Source organism: Hydra vulgaris, chromosome 15 (assembly GCF_038396675.1).
Source record: "Hydra vulgaris chromosome 15, alternate assembly HydraT2T_AEP".
Classification (NCBI taxonomy): Eukaryota; Metazoa; Cnidaria; class Hydrozoa; order Anthoathecata; family Hydridae; genus Hydra; species Hydra vulgaris.
The window spans coordinates 46,116,340-46,143,730 of NC_088934.1; the positions used below are offsets into that span (position 1 = coordinate 46,116,340).

Here is a 27,391-nt window from a genome sequence, read left to right on the forward strand (position 1 = left end):
ATATATTTTTAAGTATGTTTATATATACTTATATATATTTTTAAATATGTTTATATATATATATATATATATATATATATATATATATATATATATATATATATATATATATATATATATATATACATACATATATATATATTTGGTAATCACGAAATCTTACTATTAATGATTACCACCTGTAAGAAGATCTGACAAGAAGGATCAGGAATAATGCTCTCAGCGGCTTTATTAAAACAATAAGAAACAAGTTTTTATGTAAATTACAATAGTTTTAAAAAAGCACAATATTTTGCCGGCAACATTAAAAAAAAAAAGAAAAGAAAAAAAAAATGCACATAAAATAACAAACGAGTAAAAAGCTAGAAGTTATCAGCAGAAGCTTTTTGCTATTCACGATTCTAAGGTTTTTAATTCAAATTTATTTACACAAGTCATATTAGGATCATTTGTAATACGAGATTCCGGAATATTCGAAGCACTTTCCGATGGTATAAAGTTTACATTTAAAGAAGTGTCGCTTAACGTAGAGTCAGATTCAACTAAATTTTCGGAAATTGTTTTCTTTGAAACATCTGAACATGATTTTTCAGCAGATTTAGTAAGGTGTTTTGCAATATTGTCCAAGTTTAAATATTTAACAGCCTGCGTGCTATCCAACTTAGGCAAAATTGTTTCTAAACTAACAGCGTTAGTTGAGGACGATGCTGATCTAGATAAATCTGTTGAAATTGATTTAAAATCAGGAGAAGTTACTCCATGTCCATCATTTGAACTATCACTTAACTGCTCTAATCGCTGTTTTTTTAAACCCTGTATTTTCATCTCCAACAAACTACCCGCATTTTTGCGTTCTTTAGAAGTAGGAGTGGTTGCACTTCGTTCATGAGTAGTATAATTTTGTTTTATTTCGATCACAGAGCATTGTGTAGATAACTTAGAGCTTTTTGACGATTGCTCAGTTGGATAAAATGATGTTGGAGGATCCCTACTAACTTTTTCATCTCCCACCCGCTTTTTATCCATTGGATTAGATAATAAAGCGGGTTGAGAGTTATTTGCATTAGTTATTACTTGCGATTTTTCGTAAACTTTAACAGATGGCTGATAAAAATTACGCGGTTTGACTTGAACTTTACGCTCGGAGACTTTGCCAAGTTTAAAATCAGAAACATCCATTCGAGTACGTGACAACGGTTGATAATTATAAGACGATTCAACAGACAGAGAAGACGTAGCCCTTTTATCGCTATACTTTCCATCAAGATATTCATTAGGAGAAAGATCATGCAAAAGTCTATCTTCTGATACAGTATGCGGATTATAGTGCTTTACACGAGCAGTTTTAAACTGCTCTGAAATTTTGTATATTTTATCTTCTTTGCGCTTAGAAGGAGAATGTTTATCGTGTGAATGTGCAGAGAATAGTGGACTTTTACGACAAGTGTAATGTTCTTTATCAACATAATCATAGTATTTTGGAGACTTGCTTCGTTCCGGATAAAAATGAGAATCATCATCATAATAACGCGGAGAAAGCGGCTGAGTGTAGTGGTGTTTCAAACTATCTGATGCTGATGGAGAAATGTGCGTGCGGGGAGAAATAGCATGATCACTAACTGACTGAACACTTGGAGAACGAACGTATTTACTCGGCGAATAGCTACTGTGATAATATGACGAAACTTCGTTTTGAATAGGTGAGCGTCCTTCACGAAAAGGAGAAACTCTATCGTTGTATAATTCATTTCGGTAATAATCACGAGATTTGATTGCTAAAGGCGTGTGAAAATCAGAATGATGAGTGGGAGAATATTTATAATCAATATGGTTTACGTTTTCTGCTTCCGTCATTTCTAATATTGAATCCTTAGCACGTTTTTTTGCGGATCTTTCTGGTCTTACCTTTAACGGTTCAGAAAGAGAATTAGGGGAAGTAAAACGCTCAGTTGACTCTGATGTCGCTAATTTATTTTCATGGTTTTGTTCAATTAGCATTTTTGCTTTTTTCTTTTTTAAATCTTGATTTGCTAAAAATTTTGATGGGTCTGGTACGCGGAGTATAACATTTGAGAGATCTATTTCGCGTTTAGTTGACGCCTTTTCTTTTACTTCAATTTTTGAGCCTTGAATACGAACATTTGAGTTAGGGCTATTTAAATGAATTGCTATCGATTGATCAGGTTTCTTGACATCAATTCTGACTTTATTTTTAGTGTCTTTGTAATCATGTTTTATAGAAGTTTTGTTATCTGATCGATTTTCATTTATGACAATTTCTTTTGAAGTTTTTATTAATTCAATTTTTTCACTTATCTTATCTTTAGAATAAAAGAGATTTTCTTTACTATCATTCATAGGAATTTTATCATCAATTCTCACGTCCTGAAACGATTATAAAGTAACAAAACTATAATAAAGAGATGGCACAATTAACTAACCAAAATTAAATTAAAAAAAAAACAATCTAAAAATCAATTATTCATTTTGTTAAATAGTTAATTTTTTTTTCCTTCCTTAATTACTCTTTTTTAAGGTTAGGAGGTCAAGTAGTCAATATATCTTACATTAAATTTATACATGTTGAGGGAAGTCATAAGAAAGGTGAAAGATATTTGGAAACTTTTTTAAAACATTGCCTACTAGTTTGAATAGACGACAATTAACATTTTATTGCAATTTAGTTATGGCATTAAAAACATCAAGTTCTAAAAAAATTCAGCTTATATCTACATATTCGGTTTATTTAAAATTAAGGAAAGAAAAAAAAAATTTTTTAAATAAGAAAAAATTCAAACTTTTAAAAATGCTTTAAAAATTAGTGGATTCTTGTTTACATATTTGAAAATCAAACCCTAAAATTTTCATTTAAAAAAAATAATTATTTATTTATTTTTTGGTGGGGGAGGGTGGGTGGGTGGTAGTGGTCTAAGAATGGGAAGGGGAAAAAAGAGTAAATCCAGCTCAAAATTATTGAACAACTACCATAGATCTTTGTTGCTAAGAGTGTTACAAAGTTAAAAACTTATTTCATTTCTCTAAAGTATAATTATATGTAAAAGTAACATAAATAATATATAATACCCTTTGTATTAATTTTATAGGATTCTTCAATTTCATTTCATTTACATTTTTTATAACAGGTGATGAATTGAATTTGCCAATTTTTACATTGGAAGGAAAATGAATTACAGGTTTGCGGTTTTCTAATTTTTCTGACGATGATTCATCCATTGATTTTGGTATATGTATCTAAACACAGAATTCTTACATTAAAAAAAAAACTTTTGTAAACAAAACGTTTAATATACATGGTTTCATACAGGTTTCCATAATAATCTTATATTAATAATATAATAACCCCATAATAACATAAACTGCACCTGCACTTTAGAGTAATTTTCTTTGCGAATGCGATTTACAGCATCTTGAGTTCGATAATCATTGCTTTTTTCTCCATTTTTATTCATCTTTGCATTAATTAATTCTTCTCCAAATAGCTTAGAATTGTCAGCTTTTCTTTTGTTTTTTCTAAAATCTGCTAAAGGTTTTACTGTTAGCTTCAACCCATCAATACTTTTGATTTTAAAATCTCTCGAATCATGAATAGGTGCTGCCATTTGGCCTCTGCACATGTCAGGCTTATCAGTAATTAATTCTGAACGTGTAATTAGAGCTACTGAATTAACTGATGTTGAAGGAATGGACACTTTATTACTTACTGAATTATCATAACGCATTAATTTTGGCCATTCACCTTTAAGTATAAGATAAACTACTTTTTGGAGATGGTAGACAATTGACTTTTCCTATAAAACAAACAAAAAACAATTACAATGCTCAACAACAATAAAAAAAATTTGTTTGCTGTGCAAAAAGATTCTTCAAACTTATTATACATTCAACATTATACTTTCAACAGGAAAAAGTTTCTTATTAAATTGAAATATATATATTTTAATCAATAAAAGCATTAGAATTTTAACAGATTCATATTTTTAAAAAAACAACAACACTAGAGATGCAATATTTATACATTTTAATCAATTGTCTGTGAAATGTATATTTTAATCAATTAATATATGCAATGTATACTTAAACCATGATTCTAGCTAGAACAGAAACAATTGCAAACAAAAATTTACTTTTGGCCATGTTGGCAGTAAGTGTGCGTACTCTTCAGTTGCAAATGAAAATCTATTTTCACTAGATGAATGAGTTTGAATACTAGGTGATAATATATTTTTCTCTTTGTGCTCTTCTGTATCAACAGTTACACCATTAATGGTTTGCTGTATAGCTGCAGGTGATGAATTTGATGCAGCTGTAGACATATTGGGATTTGAAGTGGCTGTAGATGAAGGTGGTGTTGAAGTGTTTGTCTCTTGAGCTTATCAATCAAACACAAAACTGTTATTAGAAAATCTAATATAATATGAAGACATTATTAATATATAAGTTCAAAATTTTGAACTTTGTTTTCTTATTATTAATATATAAAAAAGAAAATCTTACCAACTCCAGATTGCAAATGAGGTTTGTGAGCGAGAGCTTTAAATACAGATTTTGGATCCATGAGTATGGTATACTCAGTTCGAACTAAGCCATATCTAAAAAAATAAAAAAGATGACAACATTTATGCTGCAATACTATGATGTTAATTTTTGTTATGTTATGAGTTTTGTATAATTGTATATAATATTGGTTATTATAATTATCATTTAATAGTATTTTTATGAATTGCAATTGTAGGTTAATTTTTTTAATAAATTTTTTTATTATATTTATTAAAACTAAATTTTTTAATTAAATATAATTTTACCATTAACTGTTTATTAATAAATTGTATAATATAATATAAACTACTAATTAAAATTAGTTAATCAAAAATAAGTTTTATGATTAGATTAAACAGGGTTACCAGCTAATATCTAATTCAAAATTTCATGATATTTAAATGACTTTTCAAGGAAAACATTTGGTTTTTCAAAGATATATTGATCTTTTCTTGGCGAGAAAATACAAAATATATTGATTTATGAAAAAATATGAAAATTAAAATTTAAAAAAAAAAAAAAAAAAAAAGGTTAATAATACTGACAGTAACATTAAATAAAATTTTATTTTACATTACAGAAAATATATAATTATCAAATTCAGTATAAATCTATGCAAAATTAATAACTCTGTAAAAGATAACAAAATATTGATCTATTTCAGAAAAAAGTTATAAGGGGTGTTTTTCCATGACCTATCAAATTCCAGGACTTTTCCAGGTTTTCAATGACTGCTGGCCACCCTGTTAAATCAACTAAAATTATAAGTTAAAATCGATAGTTAAACGAAATGTACCTAGCAACACCTTCTAATAAAGCTTTATCGTGTTTTCCTTTTTCCCACCACACTGGAAAATCTGGAGAAACTTCACAAAGCTTTAATCTTTCATTAATCTGATCATGATGCAAAACCTACAAAAATTAATATCTTTATAAAAAACTATTTTCTCAATTAAATTAATGTATGTGTGTATATATATATATACACAGACTTTTACTGTCGGACAAAATTTCAATTTCCCTTGAATTCTCTATACATACCAAAAGCTTCGCTTAACTCAGACATTCTACTCTCTCTCTCTTTTTATGTGTGTGTGTGTGTGTGTGTGTGTGTGTGTGTGTGTGTGTGTGTGTGTGTGTGTGTGTGTGTGTGTGTGTGTATATATATATATATATATATATATAAATATAAATTATGTTAGTGTATTCTACAAACAGAGTGCTCATTGTTCTAAAAGAACAGAGCAAAAATAAATTAGTAAAAACATATATCTAATTTTTGATTACTTGAACACAGTGTTGAAGTAATCAAAAATTAGATTAGTGTTTTTACTAAAATCGATAACTGACCATGGAAATAATATTTAGTTGCGAAAAACTGGCCAAATTTTTTAGTCTTTTTGAGAACATTTCAAAAAACAAAAAAAAAAAAGGGCAAAAAAGATTAATTGGACAGATGAGAAACAATTACCAAAAAAAAATTAACTAGAAAAAGAAAATAATTTTTAACACGAAAAAACTTAAAGCAAAATAAATTATGATTAGAACAAATATTTAAGATAAAAAATTAAAGCAACGGTACTGTTGCGCTAACCACAACGTATATTACTGTTGCTAACCACAACGTATATTCAAACAATTATATGTATATATCCTAATCAAAATAAACTTTTTAACTAAATCTTTTACTAATAAAATACATTTAAGTATATTATTAGATTAAAAAACATGTTGATTATTCATAAAGCCTGGATTTAACCCTATTTATTTAACCCTGGTTTAATTTAATATTATAGTAAACTATATATAATACTTAGTCTTGTTTCTGTAATCTTAATTTGATATGGATATATGACCGAAATGTAAAACCCTGACTCTAGTTTTAAACGACTGTTTGTCCACAGTCTCTTGTGTCTAGGAGCTCTGAAAATATAAAGAGACTTGTGGACTAAACTGAGAATTAAAATACTGGGAATTTCAAGTCTTAAAACATAAAACATCTAGCAAGGAGTTCCAGAGTCCTTGATAGCTATACTTTTGATGTAAAATTGATAGCTTCTGCACCCTAAATGTTGTGAGTTTTCTCAACATTTTTGAAGTTTCTAGATACCTAAATTAGATATAAACTGGAATTTTGTGATGTTCTGTGATTTCCCTTTCTAGATTCCTTTTTAAGACTAAATTTTAACTAATAATCATTAATTTCTGTCAAAATTCGAAAAAATAAAATAAAGCATGTGCTTCATGTTAACATGATTTTTTTTAAATAACAAATATGTCACTTCTCAAAATTATAACTTACATCTCTTATCTTTGATAGTAGCTTTATCCTTTCAATGCATCTATTGGCACGTTCCTCAGAAATTTCTTCTATGTGACTTGAACCTAAGTATAATAAAAGAATAAATAGAATAAACAACTTATTATTCAGTTATTAATGAAAATTCATAAAAATTTTAGAGCAAGACCTTGGAATGACTTAATTTCATCAGGAGTTGATTTTTTGCACACTCTTCTGCACATTGACATAAAATCTTCAAAGTAACATGTCAATGAATCATCATTCTTTTTCTCAAGTCGAGCTAACTCTCTAAATTGTTATAAAAAAATTATATACAAATATATGCAAAATTCAATACAAAAAAAGAAAAAAAAATCTTTCAAATATTATGAAGTGTTAAATGTGCCAAAAAATAACATGCCTAAATTTTTTCCAATCATACGACTTTTTTGTTTTATCATAAATAACGCCAAAATTTGATACAACTCTATAAAAGTCTGCTTCATCTCTTCTTGTCCATCTGCAAGATAATATACTTGATGAATTTTAGGCCTACTATTTATTTATATAAGAAAAAAATATTTCACATACTTCTGCTGTAGTTCTAGTTTTTTCTTTTGCTTTTCTGATGCAACAATTGCTTGTCTTTCCTGTCTTTGTTTTTCCTTTAACAATTAAATACTTGTTTTTAAAATAGTACATAAAATATATAAAAACACTACAGTTGCAAAGCTAAAATAAACCAACATAATAGTACCTTCTCAGCTTTTAAGCCTTCAAGATGTTCTTTTTCACTAGACTTAAATAATCCATTTATCAAGCGACGCAGCCTAGTGTTCATATCAGTAGGAGTCGGCCATCTTAACTCATTACTTTTACTTGCTAATCAAAATAAAAAATTTTAATAATAAAAAAAAACATAAAATAGATTATCAGTAAATTTATAAAAAAGAAAAACAACTACCATCAACTGAAGATTCCTTAAAATTAGCTACTGGAGAGTTAGTAGAGGAGCAAGTATCTTCCTATTATAAAAATATAATTAACAGTATATCAAAATTTATTATAAAAAGCACCAAAATATATATGCTCCAATAAAATGAAAACTGTTTACCTTTTCTTCGTCTGATTCATTAAATGAATCTTCATCATCATGCTCTTTTTTTTTCTTAACTTCATTTTGCTCTGTAGAACTAAATGAAATGTGTATGCATATGCATATGCATATATATATATATATATATATATATATATATATATATATATATATATATATATATAAAAAGCTCAAATTAAGTGATTGCGAATTGCAATACCTGGAAATATTTCCAGTCATTAAACTCTTAGTTTATTAAAAACCATGAGCACTGTGTTAATGAAACGGTCAACTTATCAAATTGCAAAAATTAATGAAAAATCAAAACAATAAATTTACTACTGCAAAAAGTATAACAGTCAAAACTAAATTTTATGTATTGTTTCTTTAAACACAAGGTAATTTAAGGATTATAAAAAAAAAATAAGTTGTAAGACAAAAATTATTTTTACTAAAGGTCCGAAAAATTTGTGCAGTAATTTAAAAATCAACCAATAAAAAATTATGCTAAAGTTATTTGCGTGTTGTATGAAACATTAATATCAATTTATGTTAAGGGGGAAAGTTTAAAGAATTATTTATTTAAAAATTTAGATGTTTTAAATTATAAATTAATTAATTGATAATAAAAAAAATTATAAAAAATACATTTTAAAATAAGTTAATAGAGTTTTTTTTATTTTGTTTTATAATAACTATAAAAAGTTTAACTTAGTTTTTATATATTTTTAAACTCCTCTGTCTTTTAATTTTGTATACATATCTACAAAAGAGTTACAAGTATTTAATTTATAAGAAAATATTGAATAAGATTTAAATATTGAATAAAATATAAAATTATTTTATATCTTATTTAACAATTTCTTTTATTTAAAATATTTGATCACCTCACATTTTATATCTCTAAACAAGTTTGCGATACTATTTTTTGAAAAAACTTCCGCTTTTGAAATATAAAAACAAAGCTCCATGGGAACTTTAAAAAAATGTGCTTTTCTTAATAAAAAGCTGCATCTCATCTTCAATGTCTCAAAACGTATCATCTTAAGCAACTTCATAATCATAATTTAAAAAGCATGACAACAGCTTATGTATTATCTCATGAAACCCATGGAATTAGAAATAAATAAGCTTAAAAGTTTTTTAAAATGGTTTTGCTACATGTAACGCTTTATCTCAAAATTTATTTAATTGAAAAATAAAAAAATAAATTGCTATTTATTTGTAAAATATATTATTTGATTAATAAATTTTTGTAATGACAGAATAATCTAAATAAAAGAATAACATGGGTTTTTTTATAAATGTATTTACTGCATTTGATGCATGTCTGAAATTGTTTCTTTTATATTGCCCAAATTCCAATCTTAATACGACTTACTAGAGATAATTACTTGTTTGAAAACATCCATTTAAAAACTTAAAAAAAAGTTTTAAAAAGGCTCCTAAAAATTTCATTAAAAAATTCAGTAAATTATCAATGCAGTAGCCCACGAGCTTTTGGAGCATCTTCAATAACAATAGTTCATTAGGAAATAAACTATCGGGTTTAAATGCACAATTTGGATAATCCAACAAAAGTACAGACTATTTCAATGGGGGTACTGAAAAAAACCAAATATTTTATGTCTAAAAAGTATTAATGACTTTTTTTTTTTTACAAATAGCAATTAATTTTTCCCCTTTCTTGTACATTGATAAAAACAATTAAGTTTAGCAAAAACATTTTAAAAACAAATTTTAAAGCTGTTTTTAGTACAAATAATAAAGTTCTAAATTTCCATTGTTGTTGTTGAAGTTCACTCTTTCCATTGTTGTTGTTGAAGTTCACTCTTTCCATTGTTGAGATTTTTAATTCATTTTCCTACAACTCTAGAACCATCAAGTTTTTTCTATTTAGTTAAATATTTACTTAAAATTGTGATTAAAATTAACTCTTTGTTAAAAATTAAATCTTTAAAATGGTTTCACCAGCACTGACTTGATTGCTTTATGAAAAAAATAATCATGAAACTAGTACAAGCCATTAGCTGTTATTCCTTAAGTTGGTAGTTTATCTGAAATGGACGAATGAGAAGATAAATAAACACATATAAATGTACATATATAAACTGTTTTTTTCAATATTACCTTGATAACAAAAGCCTCGATGATAGGCGCAGTTTGTGAAAACAAGTTGATTGTGGTACTAAGTGAGATTGTCTGTACCTCTCACTCTTTAACACCATTGCAACATATTAATTACAATACATCATGGAAAGTCATTCAACTAAGAAATTTACACCTAATTCTTTAATGATATCACAAATACAAAGTAGTTCAGGAAAAGTTAGAAAATAACTTTTCTGTAACTAAAAAACTGTCTTTTCAAAAAAAAAACCTTGGTTACTAATAACTAAATTTCAATGAGTTTTGTTTGCTTCAAAAATATGTTAATAATGGTATTGTTTTTTTTAATGATTACTTGTTGTTAGTATGAAGACTTTCATTGCAAAATAGTAAAAAAAAAACATATATATCATTCTTTTAATGCTCTTTTGAAATTGGACAAAGAATGTTTATACTAATTAGAAATTACTCAAGAAATTCATTCAAATCTGACATGATCTTTAAGGTGGTCGGTGAGAAAATTGTTTATTAAGAACTGTCTGTTTATTGGTGGAGGAAGAGAAAATTTCAGTGAATCTGATTTTTAGAAAAAAAACTAGTTAAAAACAAACACAACTAAACCATTTGTTATTAATTAGATAAAAACTTACTTCTCAGTGTTTACATTAGCTATTTTGTCTGGAGCAGGGCCAACTTTTTGATAAAAATACAAACAAGGATCATTTCTTATCAACCGATATTTCTCATAACCTTAAAATGATTAAAACTTTTTTTAGAGAAAAATTCACAAAAAATCAATATTGTTTAAATCAAAAAAACAAAGACAAATTTTATGAATAAAAATTACCATGCTTAAAAGTGCCAATAAGCAGAGATTTATCAGCATTAACATCCCACCATTCTGTCAGTACTTCACCATCTGGTGGTGGCATTAAAAATTTGATGTTATCTGCTAGATCATCATTTAAAATAGAAGAAGCTGCATCTGCAATAATATCGTCTTTTAAAAAACATAGGAGTCGTATTCGACTCATAATCTTATTGCAATGTTGTTGTAAATGTTTACGATAACCAGGATCAACAATCATTTGTTGTTCCTCTAATGATTGCCAGTCTAGACCACATTCAATTAATGCAGGTTTACTATATTGGTGAGTTAACCTTCGAAGAGTATTTCTTCCACTGCTACCTCTTTTTCGTCCACGAGTGCCCTTTGGCGATGCAGAACTTAGTATTTGATTAGCTATGTCGAACTTGTCATTTTTGGGAGGTGCCTTTTTTGCAGATTCATTAATAAGGTTTATAAAAAATTGTTTACTTTTTTCATCTGTTCTATAATGTCGAAAACAATACGCCAATATAGTTCTTGCTATTGCTTCTATATCTGAATGATGCATGTCTTGACGAAAATGAGCATGTGATATTATTTCTTGCCATCTAGCCCACCTGAAACAAAAAAAAACAAAAGCATAAACAAACATAAATCATATATACTTTTAAAAATATGCAGTAGTGGTTTAGTGGCAGAGCGCTCGCCTCATAAGCAAGAAGTTTTGAGTTTGATCCCCACCACGTCCCTGGTAGTACCGCGCTCAACTTGTTTCTCCATGCAGCAGCCTTGTTTGTCGAGGTTCGTGTTCCAGAGTTATAGAGTTGAGAGAGGGTTGTAACCACAAAAGTAACCTCCTTGACTGTAGTAGCCCTCTAGGCCTTGGGGAGGTGAATAGTTAAAAAAAACAATAAAAACATTAAAAACTGACATAAGTAGTAATAATTTATACAGATTCATACAGGTCAAATTAACTCTTACATAAAAGGTCTATAGTTAACAAAAGTTTCAAAGTCATCTTTGTTTGATTATACTAGTTAACACTATTTCTTTTTCTTAATTGCTGTCATGCAAAAATTTTTTTTCAAATTTTACACTGTAATTAATAAAAAACCAAATGGTGTTTCAAAGCAAAAATTTAAGCTGTTTACTTTAATATTTGAACTAAACTTTAATTAGAAAAAACTTAACTTAAACAAAAGTTTACATTAAATATAATTATAGCATATAAATTTTTAATCTTTGTGAGATGCAAATAAAATAGACTAGAACCATCTATACCTGTGTGTGTATGTACAAAACTTTAGAAGACTTGGGTAAACACTGTCCTAATATTTTTTTCAAAATTTAGGCTTTAAAATGTTGATTTTAATCCAACAGTTTTTCAGAAAAATAAAAATCCCTAATAGTATATCATTAACTTAGTATGATGCCATCATTGACTTTTATGCAAATATATTTGAGTGTGCACACACACAGACTTACTGTTGTAACAACCTTAGTATTATTGGGTATTTTGTTGTTAAGAGCCCCCATGTTTTTGCAAATCCAAATTATGGCAAAATTATAAAATTATGAAAAAAGAATGATCAAAATATTCTAATTCACATAACCATTACCTTGACAAAATAAAATTAAAAACAATTTAAAAAAATGTCAAGAAAATTTTAAAGTTGAAAAGAAAAAAGAAAAAAAATATTTTAATGAAATTGTTTTAAATGAAACATTGTTTCATTTAAAATTATTTCTTGATTGAAAATTTTGAAAAATAGTGTCCAAAACTGTTGTGTTTTCCTAATAAAATTTCTTATTTATTTAGTTCAAATAACATAAGAAATAGAGTGTAGTTAGTTACACACTATTTCTAATGTAATTTGAACTGTAAAATCTGTAAAACCTTTTGCATTTTTTTTTTAATTTTGGTTTAAAAATAAAGTCAATAAAAAAATTTCATAAGATGTTTAATTAATAATTTAATAAATTAATTCTTGATAAATTAATTTTATATCACCTTTATTGTAAACAAAAATGTCAAAAATATGATATATACTTCAAGTCATTTTTGGAACAGTCACATTAAAGGGTTGAGGCTTAATTGAATAACAAGTAAAATGAGAATGAATTTTAGTAGATGGCACAAGAAATGCTAGCTCTTTAGGGCAGCACCCATTATAGTTTTTATAAAAAAGAAAAAGTGAAGCAATATTAGGACGATGTGATAATGGTTGGAAGTTAGCTGCAAGGGCAGGTCCAACTATGTTTAAAATGCATTTTTGCACCTTGTCTAAAAGAGAAAGGGCATCATTCAAAGTTCTGATCCAGATATGACAACAGTATTCCATACAATAATGGATTAAAGATTCATAGAGATAAAGAATAGAATCCAGAGTAAGAGAGTGGCAAGCTTGATAAAGAGATGCAACCTTAGCAGGTGTTAATTTTGCAATGGATACAATATAGTTATCCATGATCAATTTTTTTTTCGACATCTTCACTTCCAACAAGGCTGCAAGCAACCACTATTAGAGTTGGAAATTACTGGAAGAGAAAAGATGAAGTTTGTAGAGCAAGATAACGATTGACAGACAACTTAAAAGATTACAAATTATATGAATCAGGTTCATAACAGTTTTGGACACTATTTTTCAAGAAGAATGAAGCGAAATGCACATTATAGTATTTGTAGAAAAGAGAAAGAGAAGCAACATTACTACGATGCGATAATGGATGGAGGTTGGCTGCAAGAGCAGGTCTAACAATGTTTACAATATGTTGTTCAAAAGAGAAAGAGCATGATTGGAAGATCCACCGATAAGAAGTTGATCTTCCAATGAAATATGATCTCTGAAACTTATTAATTACAACAGATTTTAATAAATGAAATATTCACATAACTATATTAATGCAAACTTTCTGATTTGTCTACTAAAAATATATAATATATCATTACAGGTAATAAAACTTAACTAAGATATGTAAGAGCAAAAAATTCAATAGCAATTCAATGTACAATATAGTAAAATATTTACTGTGAAGTCTTTAAAAAAACAATCAAGCATGTTTATAAAAACAAAACTAATGCTTTTAAAGATTTAAGTTGTTGCTTCTAAAGCAAAAATAGGTTTTTACTATATTTAAGGCAGAATTTATACTTGATACAAAACAAATAAAAAATAGATAAAATTGTAAGCAAGCATAAATTTTTTTAGAAATGGAAAATCTAAAAAAGAAGGAAAAACTATAAACCCTTGAATTTAAATAGTAAAATTTTGTTTGATGAATAAAATTAACTAGTAACAAAAATTTATAAATTTATAACTTCAATACACTTAAAACTAAAAAAATTTGTAACTAATTATGTTAACTATTTTAAAATGTTATATTTTATTTTTAAATTTATTTATAACTAGTTTTATTTTTTATTTTAATAAAAATTTTATTTTCATTTCCACATTCTATACACTGAAATCTTCTATTTAAATATTAGAGCAATTAAAAGTTTTTTTGTCTTAAAAATAAATAAACAAAAAATAAATTTCTTTTGATGTGCAACTATGAGTAGTTCAGCTTTTCGTTTTAATTTTCACAAAATTAATTTAATCAGAATTAGCGTGTTTTACAAATAGGCTACTCAATTGGTAACCTAAACTTTTTTTGAATAATTTGAAAATAAACATTGTTTGAACAAAAAATAAACGATTAATAAGGAAAAATATTTTGTTAACCCATTAACAGTCCATGCTGCATTATTAAGCAAACTAAAAGTGGTTCACAAATGTCCATACCGTAATATTACGGTTTTATGCATCTCCTTATATTTCCTTCTTGTTCATCAGTAATTATGTCTACTTGTCACAAAATTTATTACTACAGGCCTTCCCAGGAGAGGCGTGCGGTCGCACGCCTTGAGTGAACACGGATATTTTTTTTTTTTGGATAACTCGGCCACGCTTTTTTAGCATATATTAAAAATAACGCATTTTTAAAAAGAGGCTGAAAAAATCAAATTAAATTCGTTGTATTATTTTGTAATTTTTTTAATAATTTATTCTTTTCATTAACAAGGAAATAATAACATAAAAATAATATATATATATATTTTTTTTGAATTTTTTTTTTTATTTTACATAATTTTTTTTCTAATTTTAAATTTTTTCGCATAAGTATGTCTTTCTACAAAAAATAACTTCTAAGTTCTAGAAGAATTATTATCTACAAGGTTCTTGATAAGGATATGAACCTTTAGCTCATTCGGTTAAGACATTACATAGCGCCGCGGAGACCCGGATTCGCATCCCGCGTCAGCAGAGCATATTTTTCAAAATAGATTAAAAAAGTTTTCGGTCACATTTTCTGTTTATTTTTTCGACTTGTCTCAAATATCGTTGCTGAAAAAATCAACACCTAAAAATATATTATAAATAATTATAATATAAATAAATAAAAAATAAATATAAACAAATAAATTTTTTTTTTATGTTTACTAGACATAAAAAAAAAAAATTGTAATAAGAAAAAAAAAAATTTTTTAAATAAGTATAAATATATATACATATATTTCATTTTTATGTTTATATTTTTATATTAATAATAGAAATAAATTATGAATAAAAATAATGAAATAATACGACAATTTAGTTAGGTTTTTTCAGCGCCTTTTTAAAAATGCGTCATTAATATATGCTAAAAAACCGTGGCCAAACTCTCAAAAAATATATATATATGCGTGGTCACTCAAAGCGACCGACCGCACGCCTCTCCTGGGAAGGCCTGTACTACATAATTACAGAGCTTTTGTTTCAATAATTTTCTTTTAAACGTACTCACTTTAAATATGACAAATAAGGAAGTTCTTTCGGTGCAAAAATTATTATCAAAAAGTAAATATTTACTCACGAAAAGATAGAATTATATACATTTGATGAATCAATAATAAAGAGATATATTCAATGAATGATTATTAAAAATGGTAATAAAATATTAATGCTCAAAGAAGGTGTGCGATATGTTACAAACACAATATTCAAAAAGGTTCAGGATATGAATGTGTAGAATGTGATGCAGGACTTTGTGCAGCTCCATGCTTTTTACAATTATCATACAAAAAATAAATATTAGTGAATACATTTTTAAAATTTTGTGTTTATGTAGTATGATTTATATATTCTTAAACTTGAATAATAACATTTTGTAGTGTTTAATAATATTAAAAATAGTAAAATACATTTTTTATTGCGTTTGTAAAAAAAGCACAATGTTTTTAAAAACACAGGACATTTAGAGACCGCTTCAAAAAAAAAACTGGACTAATAGCAACGGTTTTTAAAAAAACACAGGACTGTTAAAGGGTTAAAAGTAAACTATGACTGTGAACAACAACATTCAACTAATAAATAAAATACCTTAAATGTTATAGAACAAGTTCAATAAAAATAAAATAAAATTAAGAAAATAACAAAAACATAATTAAAATTTAAAAAACTACATATGGAATGACTATATTTAGAAATTAAATTTTTATTAAAACAACAATTCAAATACAAAAATAAATTTTTATTTAACAAAATAATTAAAATAAAATAAAAAGTTGAAATTTAAATACTTACCCATATATTAATAAATTCTTCTCAACCTTAAAACATTCAACACGCGTCCATGCAGTTCGTTCTATATGACTTTGTCCACCTGATGATAGACGAGGTACCCTACTGCTTTTGTTTAAAGGTTCATAAGTCTCATCATCAGATTCAAAGTCTGATAATTCCAGTGCTGCTTCTTCATCATTTCCAAACCGCTTTGTTTGTTTACGCCGACGAGGTTCATCAACAATCAATTGGTCATCCTAGTTTTTCATTTTTCTCAGTTAATTTTTTAGTATGATAAGTAATAAACAATAAAACTTTTGTAAAATAAAAAATACCCATCATTATTTTTGTATTAAAACTTGTATTAGGCACATGATCAAATTAGTTCAAGCACCCACACTAACCCTAAAAATCAATAACCTTATTTCCTTTTTTCAAGACTTAGGCCTTGCCATCTAATACATACTCTCACAACATATTCACATCTATTATCTAAATCTATGTTTTTACTTACGCTCTATTCTCTACACATTTGTAACACCAATTATTGTGTACCCAATCACACAAAGTTCTTAACATAACCTATACCTTAATGATTTTTGTTTAACTATAACAAACTGAAAATATTTATTACACAATTTTCATTTGATTTCAGCAAGAAGAATTAGAAGTTTCTTCTTGCTGTTAGGAGTAAAAAAATTTCTTTTAACTCGCCTAAATCACATTCAAACTTTATTATTTCAAAGGAACCCATCAGTATGCGTATTAAGATAGATAAATAGTAAAACTTCCACAAACTAATCTAAAATTTTATTTCACTTCACTTAATTTCAGTAGCCACTTTCTTGATCCAGACGCATTTGATTAATACACTTATATGCAAGATCTTTCTAAAAATCTATAAGGAATATGCAGACCTTAACCAGAGCCATAAGCTGCTAAAATTAACTAAAACTTTTTAGCATAATAAAATAGATTTAAGAAAAATGCTGTATAGAATATAGAAAAACATTTGATGGTTGCTTGTTTTGAATCAAATATTTAAAATAAAATAATTATTCCTTGTTTCTGGAAGAAATTAAGTTTACCCATAAAAAAACTTCCCATAGTTATCAAATAGAATGGATGGACAAAATTACATTTATAAAATTGTATTTTTAGTAAATCAAGTTAATGTTGAGCAGAGGGTTTCTGCACTCAAAATCCTGAAACCGAATAGAAAAAACCACATAGTGTGGATCCTATTAGAAGCTAGAGCTATGAATTTTTAAAGAACTGGAGCTATGTTGTAAAAAATATCTGCGACTTAACAATCCAGCCTGTTGATTTTTTTTTTAAATTTGATTTTAAATATAGGTTTATAATGAATGCATTTTTACAAATGACAATGCAAAGCTATAAATTAAACAATCAGGAAGTTCACAATTAAAGTGTAACTAAAAATTATAAAAACTTTGCAAATAAAAGCAATTGTAAAAAAACCAATACATATAATTAAAAAAAATTAAGCACCTTATCAAGTTCATCTATGTCAACAGAAGCTTTTTTAGCCCACTTCTGCCAAAAATCAGGATCATCTAAGCTTATATCTTGACGTGCTTTGTCTGACACAAAACTTGCCTAAACACAAATTTAAGCAATTTATGATTACAGCTTTATACTTGCAAAGAAAAAAACAACTATATAAAACCAGGGGTATAGAGCACGAAGTCCTGTATAAAAAAGTCTTGAAAAATTTATGATAAAAGTATTGATTTATGCCACTAATGACACATAGCACTTACAGAAAAAATATTTTAATAACAGTGGCTGCTTGTGGTGCTAACTAAATATAGAAACTTTTTAAATGGTATTTGCGCCAAATATTCTCATAATTCTATAATGTCAAAAAAATAAAAACACCTGTTAAAGTGCAAATTGAAATTTAGTTATTACTAAAAAAGCGTTTTATGAAAAGAGCACAAACTTTTACTGCATTATTGCATGCTTTGATGACTTAGAATAATCTTAAATAAATGTAAACATGCACAAAAAAAACTCTAATTCAGCAAGTTCATTATAATTAAAATTAAATCCAAAAACAAACAAAAAAATATTAAGTATGAAAAAAAAATTTTAGTTTAATAAAAGTTCATTAAAACTATCAACCTTATACCCTTGAGTTAAAATCTGTAATAAAATTTTGTTAATAAACTGTAATGTAAGCATAGCTTTCATTTTAATTATATTAGCTTTATACCTGTATGTTAAAAGCCGCAATAGCTTTACTATTAGACATCAACTTTGAAATCCTTTAAAGAAGCCATAAAACAAAAAGTTTTGTTTGGAGAACAAAATAAGAAAACATGATAAATAAAAAATTCCTTAAAAAAAATTATATGGGCACTTAATATATTCCCAGTTCAAAAAAAAAAAAAAAATAGCTCTCATATTTCTATCCTGGTAAAGACACAGGATAATACTAAATAATTTATACTAATCAAAATAAAAGATGTCATTAAGTATTATTACTTACTAGTTAATTAAAAAGTAAATTCTGAAAAGTTAAAATACACAAGAATACACAATACAAAACTAATATGAAACATTATTGATGATGTTGCGCCAATAGGCCTATGTGAGACTTTCAGTACATAAACCAATATTAGCTTTTATTTTAAGTTAATAATTAAATTATATACCGATATTTTTTTTATTTTTAAAGTAAGCACCTAAATCCTAATACTTCTTGAGCAAACAAGAAAAGTAAAAAAAAAAACTCTTAATAGTAATAAATCTAACATACAAAGAAAAATAATAACAATGTTAATAACAATATGAAATTAAAAAAATTATATAAACTTTTTAAACCAAACTTTATCAGATTTTAATGTGCATGTTTCAATGTGTTTGCATATATGTATGTATGTATGTATGTATGTATGTATGTATGTATGTATGTATGTATGTATGTATGTATGTATGTATGTATGTATGTATGTATGTATGTACAGACCTTGTTATAAAATTTTATTGCATAACAAAAAAACATAAAATGAATAAATGCAATTTAATCAATAAACATTTTACATCCTTAAAAGTTAAATTATGTCAATGGTGTATTTTAAAGTACGCACTGTAATTAAATTTAATTTGAAACCACATTAAAAATCATAAATATCTTTATAAAATAATTATAAAATATCTTTAAATTAACAATATTTTTGTAAAATCAATTTAAATGTGTTGTTTGAAAATAAAAATTTTAAAAACTTATACTTTTAAATTTAAATTATCGATTTTTTTATCTTTCTGTTTAAGTTTACTTTTGGTTTCTTATTTTGGTGGTTTTGCTTTCTTTGTTTTTTGAAACTATTTTTCTGCAACACTTAACATAATAAATCTTGCAAACAGCCATGACCAAGTTGTCTAAAGTAAAATACTCAAGCGTGGACATACAAGACAAAAAACCGCACACATTTTTCCTGGGAAGGCTTGGCTGTTAATTAGTTAACAATAATGTTGCTATTATAGCTATTTAAATATATCCATAGCTATTTAAACTGAATACTTAATATCAAGAAGATAACTGTTTGTGAAACGCTAGAAGTATGTTTAAAATACATTTTATTTTAAAATGTATTTTTAAAGTTAGAAGTAAATATGTTAAAAAAAACAACTAGTTAATCATTTCTAATTGATGCTCATTCTATGATCAATTTAAAAAAATATCGATAAAGAAAAAATTATGTTAAAATACAATTTCAAAACCACCTTTTGGTAAATTTGTTATATAAAGTTAACTAAAAATTCTCTAAAATTTTTTAAACAAACCTAATAATTTTTTGCCTACAGGCTTGAAGATGGTTTATCCGGCAATACATTTATATAGTTACAAGTGCATTAAACACTTTTGTATATTAACAATTTCGTAATGGAAAGAAAAAAAGTTATTGATTTGAAACTGTAAATAAATAAACAAAATAGTCAAATGTAAAACAAACATTTAAAAGTTTAATAAAATTTATTAAAAAGAATTTTCTTTTCTTAAACATAGTTTAGAAATTTTAGTAGTTAAAAAAAAAAGTACAGCAGAGTATTTAAAAATTTTTTTAAATTTAAATCATTTTGTACAAAAAATTTGAATGGTATAATGCAATGTATGTATGTATATATATATGAGATAGTAAGAGACCGAAATTAATAATCGACCGGGGCCCAGATAGATGAAAGATAATTGGGGCCATGGCTGCATAAGCATTGAAAACCTAAAAATATATTGATTCTATTTGAAATATGTTATATGAGTATATATATAAATATATATTTATATACATACATACATATATATGTGTGTGTATTTATATACATATCAGGGCCTATTCTACGAAAAATATTTGGGCAGCGGTACCTCCCTCCCCTCCTTTCAGCAAAATTAAACAATATTTGCCATAAAAAATGTAAAAAATAAAAAAAAAACCTCAAATTTTAATTTGGGCACCCAAATATGGTTGACACTGTTGAAAACAGTCTAGAATAGTCCCTGTATATATACTATAAATGTGTGTTTAAATAATGTCTTTACTGAAACAGCCTGCTGCGGGGGGCTTCAGTACATACATTGATTATTTAATAGTCTCCTGCAGCCCCGCAAAGGAGTTCCATTAACTGAGGGTTTGGTGGGGGCAGAAATCTTTTTTTTTCATTGTTCTTTGTTTTTTGTTTTTTTTCTTCTTAAAAAATGAAAAAAATATACACACACACATATATATATTGACTCCAAGTCGGCGCTTACGGGTTTTTGTTCCTTTTTTACTCTTTTTTATACTACTTTTATCATATTTATATACATTTTTTAAATTTTTATATTTATTTCTATTTTTTTTTTACATATTTAAATTTATTATTTAATTATAAAAATATATTTTTTATGTTTAATTTTGTTATTTTTATTCATTATATATTATATTTCATTTTTATTTTCATCTATTTACAAAGATGATAAATTACAGCAATATAACCATATTTAAACCTTGCCATAACCCTAACCCTGACATTGATGCTGACCCAAACCAAACCCTAAGCTGAAGTAGCAGCACTCCTTTGCTAGTTAGGCTATTTGATAGTCGATGTATATACTTTTCGCTCTCTTTAAAAGTTGCCTACGGGGACATTTTTTTAAACAAAAATACGATGCTATGGGGACAAAAAATTAACGGGTACACTAAAATGTCCCCAATAATGCTAATGTTCTTGTAAGTTTTTTTTTTTTGTAAAATCTGTCTGTTGGAATTATAAAGTTTTCTTTACTTAATCAGTAATAAAATCAAAGAGTTAAAGAAATTAAAAAGTTCAGGTACAATTTAAAAATAGTTACATTTATAAACCTCAAAAATAATTTATTTATTAAAAATTACTAAAACATCATTTATATAAAAATAACATTTTAGTAACTTTGATTAATAAAATAAAAGAACGCCGTAATATTTGAAGCTTTTTTACTATTTATAATTTGTAAAAATTTCATTTTTCCTAAGCAAATTTAATCCTATTATAGGTTTTGGATAAATTGTTTAAACTGTCACTGTAAGGATTAAACAATTTTTAATTGATTTCTGTTGATTTTTCTGTATTTCAAATAAAAAATAAGCTATTTCTGATGAGAAATCAAAGTATTCCAACTTAGGAAACCAGGTCCCTTGATTGGAACAAAATAGTGCCTTAAAAAAACCAAATTTTTTTCCAATAACAATGCAATCAAATTAGTCAAATGATGGTTAAAAGTATAGTAGGGTTAATTCTTTGTATTAACCAAACCATGTGTTATATTTAAACCATCATCGGTTAAAAAAATTTAATTCCTTAAAATATGTAAGGATATTGAATGGCAACATATAAATAAATAGCAAAAATATGTTTATACTCATACATATCCATAATGTATGCTAATATTTAATAAACATTAAATATATGCAAACTTATAATATATACTGTATTATAACTTTTTTCCAAGACCTAGCAAATCAACCCATGCTAAATCTTATAATTTTTCCAAGGCAGGGTTTGTATAAAGTACTCATGCTAAATCTTATAATTTTTCCAAGGCGGGGTTTGTATAAAGTTCTATATTTAGCTGAGGCTGTGGTCATTTCATAGTATGATTGTATATATACTATGATTGTGTGATTTTAAAAGCATCCCATATTTTCGTAATTAAACTAATATTTTGAAGGTTGAAAATATTAAGAATAAAAAAAATTACTTTTGCAAATGTTGATCCTTTGCCTTCACTTTGAATTTGAATCACTTGAGTTCTTCGTTCTAAAATTTGATCAATGTCTTCCTCACAGAACTTGTTAGCATTATCATCTGCTTCCATGACAGCCCCATATGCACCTTTTTTTAATAAATCCTCAACTTCTTTCTTGCTCATAGCTTGTTGCCCAGAAGATGAACCTTCTTTTACATTCATATTTTGTAAAACAGCTTTATCTAAGCCAAGCTTTAAACTTGCTCGATCAAACATTTCACGCTCGTATGTATTTCGACAAATTAGCCTGTACACCTTTACAGGTTTATCTTGTCCAATACGGTGACATCTGGCTTGAGCTTGTAGGTCATTTTGAGGATTCCAATCGCTATCAAAAATAATAACTGTATCTGCAGCTGTTAAATTTATTCCTAAACCACCAGCACGTGTGCATAACAAAAAAACAAACCGATCGGAATCAGTTTTGCAAAACCTATCAATAGCAGCTTGTCTATTGTTACCTTGAATTCCACCATCAATTCGCTCAAATAAAAATCTTTTTGCAATTAAATAATCTTCAATTAGATTTAACACCTTGATCATTTGAGAAAATATTAAAACTTTATGGCCACCAGCTTTTAATTTAGGAAGTAATTTATCAATAAGAACCATTTTGCCTGAAGATTCGATTAATGCATTCATTTGAACTAAAGTACGGTTTGTGTCTCCAGGTATAGATGGATACTCACTTACAATTTTTTCTTCTGCTCCATTAATAAGAAATGGATGATTACAACACTTTCTCAATTCCATCATGGTGTTCATAAGATTTGGTAAATTTGAATATCCAGCACCTTTAGCAAGAAAACTAAAGTTTTTTTCTAGTATCGCACGATAAAACTTTTTCTGAATGGTGGTAAGCTCAACCTAAATTACAAAACATTAAAAAGAAAAGAAGTAACATTAAAAAACATGAAAAAATAATAAAAAATCAATAAAAAGACACACTTCTACTATTGTTTCTTCTTTTGAAGCAATGTTTTGGGCAACATCTTCTTTTAATCTGCGCAGCATCATTGGTTTTAAAATCTTAAAAAAAGAGGGTACATTTTAAGTTATTTAAAATTTCTAATTAGTTAAATAAGAATAGAAAATAAAAAATAAATTATACCTCTTGAAGTTTTGCAACTTGTCCTTCAGTTTTCAGATTTCCAAACTCAAAAAGAAATGCGGCTTGAGAAGGAAACCTTGTAGGTTCAACAAAATTAAGCAAGCTGAATAACTCCTCAACATTATTTTGAAGGGGTGTTCCGGTAAGTAAAACTCTGTGTTCCATTTGCAAGTTATTTAGACCTTCCATTAGTTTACATTTTTGGTTTTTAAGTCGATGAGCTTCGTCAATAATGAGACAACGAAAAGGTATAGTGCACAAAAAACTATTAGCATCTAAATAATATTTAAAATTAAAACTATCAACTAAATACATTAAAGATATTTTATTGAAACTATAAAAAATATCGAAAATTTTTTTCAATAGTTTTCAAATAAATATTTTTTAATATAAATTTTAATAAAATTAGAATAATAAACAACAGAACTTAAAACAATACATTACAAAATATGAAACAATACATGACAAAACATGAAATAATAAAGAGTAAAACATAAAATAATACATGACAAAAACTTGAATTAAAGTTAAATTTTAAAAAACTATTTCTAGTTGATGTTATTTATAATTAAAAACACGCTTAGAAAATATGCTTATTTTAACTAAAACAACTTTTTTTTAAATATACAAATTGAATCTCAATACCAAGACCTTAATTCCTAAGACTGTAAACATGTTTAAGAGTTACTATATACGGATGTGACACATGTGAAGAAAAGGAGTTGTTAACAAAAAATTAAAAAGGTACACAATTTTAGGCATAAAATAGATGTAACTTACTCAAAACCATTTCATAAGTGGTAATAATAGCTTCAAACTTATAAATCGATGTTATATCTTCTCCCTATAATAAAAAATATATAAGTTACTTTTTTACAAACCAGATTTTTTTTAAGGTTTCATTTAATAGGAGAAAACTTTTTATTAATTAATGTGCAAACATGAAATCTTTTGTTTTTACCTTTAAAGCAAAACATTAAATCTTATGTTTTAACTTTACCAAAAAAATGCTTTTCATTACAACTTCCAAAAAGGTTTTTAAACTCTTTAAATACCAATTTGAAAATTTTGATTGTTTACAAGAAAAATGCTGTTTTTCATTACAACTCTCAACAAACTGTTGAGAGTTGTAATGAAAAGGTTATTTAAGCAAAAACGTTAATGGGAAACTTTACATTAAAAAGAATAGTTGTCAATAAATATTAGATATTAGATATATAGGGCAGTGCAGTTTATCCAGATAAGCTCATTTGCTCTTAACATGGCCTTAAAATAATTTTTAAAAACAATTGTTTAACTGAGTTATTTTTATAAAATTTATTTTATTCACTGTTAATGCATTTTATCTCAAAATCAGCCTTTGAAATTCTAAGGACTTTAACTTGGCTCAGAATTTCAGCCACGATTTATGGCAAAATCATGAAATTCATGAAATGAATCACAAACTCTTTCAACTTTTTAAATGTTTCAATAATTCGCAATAAAAAGCTAAACTTATCTACAAAGAAAAAAATAATAACTTTAATAGAAGGAAATAAAATTGTAACAAAATATCAAATTTAATATAAAATTAAATAAACTAGAAAAATTTAATAATTTGAAAAAAGAAAAGAAAAAATTAAAAAAAAAATTTTTATACTCTTTTTTTTTCAGGGTGTTTGTTATTTTTAGCAACCAAATTTGATAAAAGTTAAGGAAAAAAACATATTTTATAACAATTTAACAACAATTGAAAGTTTTGATATGCAATATATTTAGTTCACAATATTTTATTCGATTTTTTTCGATTTATTTAATTCAGGACTTATTATTACAATTATTCAGGATTTTTATCAGCTCGTATAATTAAGAAACTAATTTTAAAACATTTTTGTTCATTTGTTCAACAGTTAGAAAAAATGGCTTTTTTTACCAGTTTTTTTTTTTAATTATTTTATTTAGTATGTATTCAAAGCATTCTTTTTGCTATTTTTATTCTAATTTAAATAGTGATGAATTTTTTAAATCGTGCAGGCTGACTTAAAAATGACCATCCTGCCAGCGCTGCTTTCTTATGCGCTGGCATTAAATTTCAAACAGAGAAGACTGAGGAATAAAGGTAAATGATTAGGGTTGCTGGAAAAATGAGTCCCAAAGTTAATTATCTGAGTAAAAGATCAAGAAATATATTTTGTCAGCAGGGCCCATGGTGTTAGAACCAAGCCAGTGTGATGAGCTCTCAGTGTGATGAACATTAAATTAAAATTAAAAATTGAAATTAAAGTTTAAAAACCAAATTAAAAACCAAAAACAATAATTATTATAATTATTTTCTTCACAAATAGGTAGTATGGTAAAGTAATGCTCAAATAGTAAAGTATATGCTCAGGCCAAGCTCATTTGCTTGAAAATTTGAATGCAGACACTTAGAGATTTAGGTCAGCGGTTGTATGCCATAGCAAAGTAAAAAATTTTTTTGCATCAGCGTTGCTGACCTTGGTTCTGCAGGCTGCAATATAATACATTACTTTTATTTATTGCAATACTTATTATTAATACCAATATTATTGTTAATTAATAAGTATGTGTAAGATAAATAAACAAAAAAATTAGCAAAAAAACAATTACAAACATTTTCATCCTTATAACGCATTTCATACTGTTGAATATGCAGGCGACTTTGTGCGCTTCCATGATATACAATAGCATTTATATCTGTCCACTCTTCAAATTCACGCTGCCAATTGACTATTGTCGATAAAGGTGCAATAACAAGAAAAGGACCACGAATGCCATATTGCTAAATATTACTAAATGCTTTAAAATAATTTGATAAAAACATTAACTAAATTATTTATTTTATTTTAAAAAACTTTACCTTTATTGCACATAACAATGAAATGCTCTGAATTGTTTTTCCTAAACCCATCTCATCTGCCAGAATACAATTTATTCTAAATATATATATATATATATATATATATATATATATATATATATATATATATATACATACATATATATATATATATATATATATATATATATATATATATATATATATATATATATATATATATATATATATATATATATAAATTAAATTAATAAAGCTGCCTACAAACTTCTTAATATATTAAAATTAAAAATGTGTATACTTTTTCACTTATCTAAACTTACTAGGTTTTCGAAAATGTTAACAATAACTAATAAAAAATCATCAAACATATCACTTAAAATGATGACATTAAATGATATGATGACGCTTAGTTTCAAGACTATATATACTACCACATTTAAGCATTTAAATTGGTGAAAATGATTGATCCAAAACCAAAAAAAATCCTTTTTTTCGGCTTTGGCTGAATAATTGATATCTAAGGTACTTTGAGATTATGTTGATTTTGTATTTGTTGAGATGTTTTTAAATTACTTAAATTGTTTTTAAAAAAAAGTCTCTGAAAACTTTATTTAGATAAAAATTATTCTTAAATTTTTGATAAAAACTCTTTTTAATAGTTTTTATTAAGTACTTCAATCATGAATTCAACTTAT

General features: G+C 26.2%; 1 protein-coding gene across 1 annotated transcript in view; it reads right to left on the bottom strand.

The window, feature by feature from the left end:
- Positions 1-251: 251 nt before the first annotated feature.
- LOC100203790 (chromodomain-helicase-DNA-binding protein 8) overlaps positions 252-27,391 on the bottom strand; it is a 54,362-nt gene continuing 27,222 nt past the window's right edge. The window contains exons 12-34 of the mRNA XM_065818761.1: positions 26,715-26,790; positions 26,469-26,636; positions 24,638-24,701; positions 23,858-24,132; positions 23,695-23,775; positions 22,699-23,613; positions 17,970-18,077; positions 16,479-16,714; positions 10,891-11,489; positions 10,694-10,793; positions 7,953-8,031; positions 7,803-7,863; positions 7,596-7,720; positions 7,430-7,503; positions 7,260-7,358; positions 7,026-7,147; positions 6,860-6,942; positions 5,354-5,469; positions 4,516-4,610; positions 4,146-4,390; positions 3,384-3,809; positions 3,085-3,252; positions 252-2,385 (exon numbers count right to left, since the gene is read on the bottom strand). Coding sequence (XP_065674833.1) covers positions 394-2,385; positions 3,085-3,252; positions 3,384-3,809; positions 4,146-4,390; positions 4,516-4,610; positions 5,354-5,469; positions 6,860-6,942; positions 7,026-7,147; positions 7,260-7,358; positions 7,430-7,503; positions 7,596-7,720; positions 7,803-7,863; positions 7,953-8,031; positions 10,694-10,793; positions 10,891-11,489; positions 16,479-16,714; positions 17,970-18,077; positions 22,699-23,613; positions 23,695-23,775; positions 23,858-24,132; positions 24,638-24,701; positions 26,469-26,636; positions 26,715-26,790 — 6,307 coding nt within the window. The 3' untranslated portion in view covers positions 252-393. The remainder of the gene's footprint in view (positions 2,386-3,084; positions 3,253-3,383; positions 3,810-4,145; positions 4,391-4,515; positions 4,611-5,353; positions 5,470-6,859; positions 6,943-7,025; positions 7,148-7,259; positions 7,359-7,429; positions 7,504-7,595; positions 7,721-7,802; positions 7,864-7,952; positions 8,032-10,693; positions 10,794-10,890; positions 11,490-16,478; positions 16,715-17,969; positions 18,078-22,698; positions 23,614-23,694; positions 23,776-23,857; positions 24,133-24,637; positions 24,702-26,468; positions 26,637-26,714; positions 26,791-27,391) is intronic.